The 10,068-nt window shown below is 56.2% G+C and overlaps 1 protein-coding gene across 1 annotated transcript in view; it reads right to left on the bottom strand.

The window, feature by feature from the left end:
- ARHGEF10L (Rho guanine nucleotide exchange factor 10 like) overlaps positions 1-10,068 on the bottom strand; it is a 161,438-nt gene that overhangs the window by 35,464 nt on the left and 115,906 nt on the right. Inside the window, exon 25 of the mRNA XM_026659969.2 lies at positions 1,526-1,671. Within this exon, the coding sequence (XP_026515754.1) occupies positions 1,526-1,671 (146 nt within the window). The remainder of the gene's footprint in view (positions 1-1,525; positions 1,672-10,068) is intronic.

Genomic DNA, 10,068 nt, shown 5'->3' on the forward strand with positions numbered 1-10,068 from the left:
CTGCAGCGTGTGTAGACCGGTCCGAGCTAGCCTTAACCGAACTCGCGCCAACAACAAGAGCAGTAAAACCATGGCAGCACGGGCTGTACCAGCCGCCTGAGTCGCAGAGTAGGGACCCACACAGCGAGCCCAGCCTGCCACGGCTTCAGAGCAGCTGGTATTTGAAGTTCGCTAGACGGAGCTCTTGTCTGTAGACACACCCGGAGGCACTCGAGCAGTGGCCTCTGGCTGAAGCCTGGGGCCCGGCTGGCTGGCTCCTGAGGGAGTGACTAAGCAGAGCTCAGCCCGTTCTGGCTGGGGGAGCATCTAGGATGAAGCACGAGAGCTCAGCCAGTCCCACGGGGTGCAGGAGACCCTGTGTGCACTGGGGCGTATCCGAACTGCAAACAGCAACCCCCCAAATACATTCCAGATCCTTTAGCCAGGCTGCATGTCATGCTGCCAACCTCCCCACTCTCTCTGCCAATCCACCCTCCCACAGCCGGTCCTCACCCACCACACTCCTCCTTGAACGGCTCTGTCCTCCGGCTCTACGTAGCTCTGGTGCCATCTTCACCCACTCCCACAGCGTCACTCGCTGCCTCGACCCACACGGCCCCCCAACGTCGCCCTGGGCTCCTGGCCTCCACTGAGCACCCAGCATCCCTGCTTGGCTGTCCCAGACACTTTGCCTCTTTCCTTGCAATCGCCATCCCCTCCTTCCTCCTTATCCCCCTCCACCAGCAACAGCTGCAATCCCCTTTCCGGCTCCCCAGACCAGTGCTTTTGGCAGTTCCCCTCCTCCCCCCTCATCCAGTCACTCTGCAGACGCATCCGAAGCCAGGGGTCAGAGCACTGAGAGCATGAAGCTCCGCCCGGCCGCACGCTCCCACGGGTTCTGCGCCCGCTGTCCAAGTGCCGTTCCCCTGCTGCTCAGAGCCTCGGCCGAGGGGCGCGCAGCCAGGCTGCCCCAGGCACCGGCCTCTTCCCTTGCAATCATTCCGGCCTTCACAAGCAAGTAAGGAGCAAGCCCGAGACAAAGGGCTCCTGGACGAGAGTGCAGGGTAGGCCAGGCTCGGTCCAGAGCGGCTGGAGTTAACACTTGCCAGCGCTAAGGATGAGACGGCACTGGGGCTGCGTGGGCTGGTGGGCTAAAGCCACAGCGACCCCAAGGAGCAAGCGGCTCACTCCGGCATGTTCAGCCATCACACCATACTCTTACCTCCCCACCCCTGGCTGCTCGCAGGGTGCAAGCAAAGCTCACCCCATCCCAGCCACCTTCCGCATCTCACAGCTGGAGCCATCTGTGCGCAGCCACGCAGGGAGGCACAGGCCAGAAACTCCCCGCGCAGACGCAGGAGTGGGGAGAGAGGAGCCTAGGCCAGGCCTCATCTGGGCCAGCTGGTCAGTCACCCGGCACGTAGTTTGAGGAGCTGGGAGAGTACGTGTGGGGAGGGCGGAAAGGAAGGAACCCCCACCCCGAAGGAGGCTGGAATCCTGGCACCCAGCCTTGCACGTGGCAAGGGGCAGTGAACCACGGCAGTACCTGCGCCTGCAGGCTGGCGGCATCCAGCACCGTGACCTGGTTGGCACAGCTGGCCCACACGGTGTCATCCAGCGTCAGCAGGGTTCGCACCGGTCCGGTCCCCACCTCCAGACAGGTGGGCTGCGCCTCGAGGTCCCACAGCCCCCCTGCAGAAAATAAAAGGAGAGCAAAATCAGAGACCGCTCATCATAGACCAGAGGAGGAAAGGCACCCTGGAGCCAGATCTCAGCCCCCCCCCACGGCCCAATCAAGGGCTTTACCCTCAGGAGTCTCCGATCAGACTCTGATCCCCAGCTGAAACCCAGACCGGGGCATCTCATGCTACGACCCTGGCAGACCCACATTTCAATAGACAGCTGGAGCCCCACTCCTGCACCATCCCTCCCGTCCGATCACCAGCTCGCCACTCCCTGGGACACCTGCAGCCGTTGTTCCCATGCAACGGTAACAGCAGGAAAAGATGTCGCTACCGACAGCTACCTCCAGGGAGCGTTAGCCGCTGAAAGTGGGCGGGATCCGCCCGACGCTCCCCACAGAACCCAGGCCAGGGCTCCATGGACCTGAGTTTGGAAGCCTCTGGCCTCACGCCTGGCCCTCCCCAGCACGTCCACCCCTCTGCGGAGGCGTTCCCAGCAGGGCTGGAGGCAGAGGGAGGAGCTGGCCGGCAACAGGAATTCGGGTGGCTGGCTCAGCAGAGCAGCAACGTCTCTTTCCCCTACGAATCAAGTCTCACCTGATGCCTCCACATTCTGAATGCGGCAGCAGGAAAACAAGCGCAGTTCTCTTCCCTGCAGCCCTGACAGCATGCACGGTCTATTTATAACCAGGCTACCAGGTGCGGGCGAGGGGGGGGATGGCGTGGGATTGCTCACACGGAGGAACACAAAATACTGGGGAGCACGGTGCAAACGCCGTCTTTTCCAGCCAGCGGTGGCTCCCTTGCCACTCTCCCAGAACTTGGGCAGCAGCCTCAAGGGGATTAATTAACTCCCTTCCCTCTGCCATTGCACGGGCATGGAGAACAGATCATGGGGGAAGGCTGAGCCCGGTGACAGAACTTGGCTGGCTCGCGGCCTCCTGCGCAGAGCACCCTGGTGCGGGGAACGGGCTGTTCCTCGCACAAGACCCGGTCACATTTCCCCGCCTTTGCTGTGATTATTCCAGCCTGGCAGCCCTTCCCAACTGCCACCTAGCTCCGTTTGTTAAATGGATCCAAGGAGCAAGGTGAGGGGTTCTCAGATGGGACAGAATCGTAGAATCTCAGGGTTGGAAGGGACCTCAGGAGGTATCTAGTCCAACCCCCTGTTCAAAGCAGGACCAGTCCCCAACTAAATCATCCCAGCCAGGGCTTTGTCAAGCCTGACCTTAAAAACCTCTAAGGAAGGAGATTTCACCACCTCCCTAGGGAACCCATTCCAGTGCTTCGCCACCCTCCAAGTGAAAAAGTTTTTCCTAATATCCAACCTAAACCTCCCCCACTGCAACTTGAGACCATTACTTTCTGTATTTAATAAAATAACTTTTTACTTATTAATTAACCCAGAGTATGTATTAATACCTGGGGAGGGGGGAGGGCAAACAGCTGTGCATCTCTCTCGATCAGTGTTATAGAGGGCACGCGGGGGTGCGAGGGGATCACAGATCACATGCACGGCAGCGCACATCTGCCCGGTTAGAAATGTGTCTGTAGTTAGGGTTAGGGTTAGGGTTAGGGTTAGTGGCAGTACCATGCGGCTCTTTGCCCCGGAGCTTTGAAATGCGATTTAAGAAACGGGCCTTGGCACACGGCTGCGCGGCGGCTTTCCTCCCGTGCCCTTCAGCACTTCCCCACGCTAGGCCCGGCCTGTCATTAAGAGGAACTGAACTGCCTCGGTTCTTTCATCAGGGCATCCCGCGGCGCCAATTTCCCCACAAAAGGCGCGGCGGGAATGACCTTTCCCACCCCTAGTATTTTCTGAGCGGCGGCCCCTGCTGCAGGCTGACCCCTCTTGGCACCTGCCTGACGTGAACCATGAAAGGATCCCTTTGCTGCCCGACTCCCGACCCGCAGCGCGCGCGACTCTACAGACGGTTGAAAGAGCCGGAGGCGGCGGCATCTCTTCAGGGAAACGGGGACGCTCAGGAAGCTCTAATTAAAGCGACGAGGTTACCGATTAAACTGGAGACTGGAGAAGAAAAGAGCCAGCACGCCGCCAATGGCGGGTGGGGCAGCGCGGGGAATCGGGGCAGATCTGCTGCCTTTGGGGGGTTCTCACTGTGGTGCTGAGCTGGGACAGAAACCCCTCCTGCGGCAGGGCACACAGCAGCCTCGAAGGTCAGGTCACCTAGTCTGATCTGTACATTGCAGGCCACAGAACCATCCCCACCCCTTCTAACTGGTTCAAGAAGGAACTTTATCCAGCCCCCCCCCATGGGTAGGTTATTCCTAGACTCCCAACTTCAAGGTGTCTTGCACCTTCCTTGCTTCTGGTGTTGGCCACCATCAGAGACAGGACCCTGGGCTAGACGGGCCCGTCTGACCCAGCCTGGCCATTCCTATGATCCATGAGTAAGCTTTTCTCCTATGAGTCAGTGGGTCTATTTGAGGAAATGTAGGCAAGTCGCTTTAGCACAGGGCAGTTTGTTCGGCGGAGTTTGGCGAGGTATTTGGTTTTAAAGCCTCAAGCGCTCAGAAGCTCCCAGAAGGGGGTGGGCTATAGAAGGAATCCGGCCTTGGCTGCATCCCGAACACAGGAGCTGAGGCATCCACAGAAGATCCTCCCACTTGAGGTAAAGGAGTAACTGTTGGCTGTGTCGACAGCAGGCTGCGACAGTTGCAGGGGGGGTGGCCAGGAGGTAACATGGTAACGCCAACCAAGCTAGTGTTAAAAAAAACCCTGTGTTACGTGTGTGTTTTAAACAGAATTTGACACTTCCCAGTTCCTGAGAGATCTGAACCAAAGCCGCCCTGCCCGAAGGACTGATGGGCCCCTCACAGCCCTAGACTTTGAGGAAGTTTGGGCAATTCAGCTCCACATCCAGGCTGGAAGAACCATTCCCCGCTCAATGCCCGTTGCTTCTCTGGACTCAAAGGGGAAGTGCTGCAAGTCCGGGGAGGACACGCCGTGTTCTTCAGACAAAACCGAGAGGTTGGATCCCTGCTTTAAGCTCCAAGCTGAACTCAACCCGAAGCATGAAACCACGAACCAGCACCTCCACAGTGCTACGGCCGAGAGTCCAGGCGGGATGTTTCCAGCTCAGGTTCCTCGGCACCTTTGGGACATTTCCACCGGGTCATTTTTATTCACTAAATCTCTCCCCTGTTCACGCACACAATTCGCTGCTCTCCAACTTGTCATGGACAATAATTCTCCACCCACAGCTCAGTCAGGAGCATTGTCTCACACTCGACACCTTAAAACTCTCACCGTTTTGATTAGACCCAGGTCAGGTCGTATGGTTCATTCCCTGATCGGATACACTTCACTTCTAGTCAGGTTCCTCATGCAGTCACGTCTGCAAAGGTTCACGGGTTTTAATGCCTGGAAGGAACCACTGTCAGCATCCAGCATTCATAGCCCAGGCCTGCACTGAATCTCATAGAAATGTAGGGTTGGAAGGTCCCTCCAGAGGCCAGCCCCCTGTGCTGAGGAAAGACCAAGAACCAAATAAACCTAGACCAGCCCTGACAGGCATTTGTCCAACCTGTTCTTAAAAACTTCCCTTGGAAACCTATTCCAGAGCTTAACGATCCTTATAGTTAGAAAGCTTTTCCTGACATCTAACCTAAACCTCTCACTGCAGATGAAGCCCATTACGATTTGTCCCACCTTCAGTGGACACGGAGAACAATAAATCAGCATTCTCTTTAGAACAGCCCTGAACATAGCCCTGAAGACTATCAGGTCCCCCCCGCCCCAGTCTTCTTTTCTCAAGATAGCACAGGTCATAGAATTTCACCCCGTAATTCCTGCAGTGAAGGAAAAAATTTTCCTGCTATTGAAGTGACACTACAGAGCCGATTAATTTGCAGCTGAACTACAGAGCATCTTTTCGAAAGACATCCAATTTGGATTTAAAGCTTTACAGCGATGAATTCACCACCACCACTTGCTAAGCTGTTTCAATGGCTAATTGCCCTCACTTAAAAATTAGCATCTTATTCCCCAAATGATTTTTTTTTTTAAACTGCAAACTATTGGATCTTGTCATGCCTTCATCTGCTACATGAAAGGGCTTCCTAACAGCAGATCTCTCTTCCCTGGTACCTGTAGTTTGTAATCAAGTCAACCCTTAGCCCTCTCTTTGATAAGATAATGATCTTAATCTATTTAAGTCTCTCCCCGCAAGGCCTGTTTTTCAAATCTCAGATGGGTTTTTGGAGCTCTCCGAGCCCTTCTGCAATATTCACTTAACATCAGCTGTTCCAGAAAATGTGCGATTTCATTTGAAGGAACAACAGACCAGTTACTTTTGGCCTAAGAATCTGCAAGAGAATTTATGGAAATATTTCTTCTTGAATTATTTACCCAGCCCTCATCAGGTGCTTCACACCAAAAATCTCTGCAGAAGAACGGAAGATAAGGACTGAAAGCAGCCTGGTTAGCCACCTTGTCCATTTCCCGGGTTTGGGAGACCCAGAGCTGACATAGATTGGCACAGCTCTACTGACTTCAGGGGCGTTACACCAATTTGTGCCAACTGGAGATCTGGCCCAGAGACCCCTGGGCTCTGAGGAGCAGCCCTGGAAGAAACTACAAATAATTTTTTAGGACGGAAAAACTTGAGATGCTGGCATCTCACCAAGCAAGAGGGAGGGAGAGTAAACTGATGCTTTGCTAATTTCTGCCCTTCTGGTCAAGGAGAAGGAATGGGGGAAAATGGAACAGAAAGAAACTTAGCAGCTTCCTGAAGCCGGTCTCAGCAACGCCTCTGCCCCAGAAGCAACGGCACAGAAAACGACCGCGGCATGTGTCGAGTAACAGCGCGGTGACGTATTGTCACAAACATGACACCACACGGTTCCCATATGGCCCACATAGGAGGCGCTGAGGGGGACACACCGGCTGGGAGAGGAAGAGATCCCCTAACGCTCACCAGCCACTATCAACAAGAGCATTGGGGTGCCCGGGCCGAGGGGAGAGCCATTCTGCGGACACTCAACCCAGACTAGCTCTTACCTCCCTCATCCCTGATTTCTCTGGCTTTCCAGGCAGCCTTACTGGTCTCACTAGGACCCCATGCCCTTGACATGTGCCACCAGCACCACTGGCAAAGGCAAAGCCCCTTTAGCTCAACTGGAAAAGGGACATTCCCCACCATGCTGCACTCCACCATTGGGAGCCAACGCCCAGTGCCACCGCATGAGACTTCCAAAATCTGAGGGCTGAGAGATAACCAGAGCCCTTGATGACGCCCATGGGCTGCTCTTCTGAGCCCAGGTCCTTAGCAGAGCTCCTCTGAACAGACGAGGGATCGAGGACTCTGTCGGCTCATGCTGCACGTACACCGGCGTCCTGGATTGCATGCCCGCCTTTGGCCAGGTCCCGAAGCCTTGGGAAGGCTGGACTGCCGAGCTCCATGTTAAAGCCAGAGGACAGGGATCAGCAGAGACCCACCATCTGGGATCATACTGCAGCTCAGGAACTAGCCGCCCTCTCTGTAACTACAAGGTTAGTGCAGCCACGTTCCCTCACCCGCTCCTTTCTCCACGGCCCCGCTGCTTTAATCTCTGTCCCGGGAGCTGGTGGGTTCAGACCCTATGCTGTTCTACACGTTCCCTGCCTTCCTCTCCAACGCCCACCCAAGCCAGAGCCCAAGCACGGCTCTGCCCACGGACTGGGGCGCTGCTCCAGTGTGATCCGGGCCCCTTTTAGGGGATTTGTTCAGTCCGTGGAGGGGCAGAGGGACCCAGGCACATTACGAATGTCTCTGCACAGACTTGCATGTTCATTCAGGCTCTTTCCTGCCCTCTAATGGTAACACAGGGGTATTCCCTAACCCGGCGAATATGGGTCTCGCAGGAGTAGGAGAGGGGAGCTCCACACAGCATCCTCCCCCATGCCTCCCATAATGCCTTTGGGCTTCTCAGCCCCCTGCCAGTCCTACGCGCCAAACTGCAATCGAGATCCAGCGCCTTCCCTCCAGCGAGAGTCACACTAGGTCTTCTTGATCACACGTGAAAGCCAGACGTAGGACAGAAAGCAGCTGCCCCCCCCCCCACCAACTCTCTAATCTTCAGAGCTCCAGATGCAGCCTGAACGCTGGCATAAGGCAACACACACAGCCGTCATTGCCTCATGGAAAGCCTTGGTAACCGCATCCACGGCAAGGTCAGAGTTCCTCGTGGGCCATCACCTCTAGAGGCACCCTCCTGGTGGCCCAGCCAGCCCCAGGCGTATGTAGTGACCCCCGCTGTGAGCTGGCGGTGGTGGGAGAACATCCGGCATTCAGCCCCAAACCACAGACTTCTACACTTGAGCTACAGGAGTAGCTCCGTCCTCTAACAGCAGCAGTAAACGGTTCTCCTCCAAGTGGGCCTGCCCCTATAGGGGTACTAGGATGCTTCATCGGCACATGGACACAGCTCTGCTTCATTCCCACTGCCCAACCTTCTCTCGGTGCCTTGGCCCCTACACTGGGAGTGGGAGGGAGGGTCAGTAATTCCAGAAGTCAGGAGCTGGAAATCCCAGCAGGAATGAAGTCTCCCTGGGCTCATCCACCTGACACCCGGCTCACCTCTGCTGAGAGGCAGGGGCAACTGAGTGGATCCGAACAGCATCCCAGAGAAAAGCAGCGTATGAATAATTGAGGCTCAGATTAACCGGAAGAGCCACAGAGGGGGCCTTGCGAATCCCTCGCTCTCTCTTTTCTTATGGCCTCTCTTTGGCTGAGAAAGCAGGCAGAGTGCTGGGTGAAAGGGGGCACCCAGTGACGGAGCAGGGTGGAGACTGCAGCCTTGTGGTGAAGATGGCGCATCTCCCCAGACATCACAACCACTCACTTTCCATCCATACCACGCCTGGCAGTCAGGACCCTCAGGATTCCCACGGACACGGGATTCTTCCTCTTGTGCCAAGGAGAAATCCCCTTCCACGTGGGGTGAACCAAGGTGCGCTTGGGACTGACGTCTGCGCACCACAGCCGTGGCACCAGGACATCCAGGCTCTCTGCACTCCAGCAACCAGAGCACTCTGCCTAGCAGCCATGGCATAGGCAGATGCCCCAGGGGGCTCCTGGAATCCGGGATCCTCATCTAGCAACAAGACAAGGCCGGGTTTGCCTCTGGAAGTGGGGCCCATGTGAAGCGATGCAGAGCAGCTCCACACCAGCTGTTGGCTGTACAATGGCTGAGGGCAATGTCTGAATCCAGCTGCCAGCCAGGGGGCTAAACACCGCCCCCATCTTGACGCATCAAGCACCTTCATCTCTGGCTGCTGGACTAGTCGAGGACCTCACAGGACCAGGCCCCACTGCTGGCTTAACAGGATGGGAACCACCCATATCCAGAGGGACCTAATGGCACTGCATTGGTAGCTGTGCAGTTTATATGGCTGGGCCGGGACAATGGGACCGAGACCTCGAGTTTCCACCTTGCAGATCCTTCCTGGACACGGGAGACCCAGTGACAGACCCCAGGAAGGGCCGACTGACCTTGGCCCGCCGTCACTGCGCTTTTCACAGACACCGATTTGTCCCGCCAAGATTCCCTATGGCTTCAGCAGAACATTAAAGAGCCGTGGGAGCCAGAGAGCTGAATCGGTCACGAACGACATTGCGGGGGCTCGTTTGCTATTCCTGAAAGGCTTCCAGAGGGAATCTGCTCCCTTTATAAAGTCAAAGAGAGGATTTTGCAAACCACCAGCCCCGAGAGCTCCAGGCGCGTTCCAGAAAACAGCCAGCCTGCAGAATGTAAAGATCCTGCACCTCGGAGAGAAAGGAACCCCGGCCCCCTCCCCGGAACCCCAGCGCCTGGCCTCTGTGCTGGCTACCGCCCCGACACTAGCAACAGGTGCAAACTGAACTGATGCCCAAAACACGAGTAGACAGGCCCAAGCCGCCTGCCGAAGCCAGGCTGAGCAGCTGTGCACCAGAACTGCAGAGATCTTCACTGGAACCCCTGCAAAGACAATGCCACACACTCCCTGCGGGTGCCATACCAATGAAACCAGCCAAGAAAGTCATTCCTGTCCCTCCCAGCCCCTCTCCACCCGCCTTCAGCTATGAAGGGTAACCCCTTGCACTAGAAACAGAAGTGAAGGGGGCAGCGCGTGGCAGGTCATTAAAGCCGGGCGAGTCCCAGGGAGCCGGATCCCCAAAAGAAGCAAAGCCCAGCAGCAGGGGAGAGGCCGGGAGGAGGTGGAGATGTCTCAGAGCGGAGGAGAGGAGCGATACGCAGAGCCGGAGCGGAGAGCTGTTCCCGCTCCGTGCGGTGCAGGGAGCTGGGTTCCCTACCGTATTTATCCAACGGAGCGAGAGCTCCGTGAACCCTGCAGATATGTGCACGTATTTACATTCCCACACACTAGGGTTACCAAATTTAAAAATTAAAAAGAAAAAAAAAA

Source organism: Terrapene carolina, unplaced genomic scaffold (genome assembly GCF_002925995.2).
Source record: "Terrapene carolina triunguis isolate 2854851 unplaced genomic scaffold, T_m_triunguis-2.0 Scaffold714, whole genome shotgun sequence".
NCBI lineage: Eukaryota > Metazoa > Chordata > Testudines > Emydidae > Terrapene > Terrapene triunguis.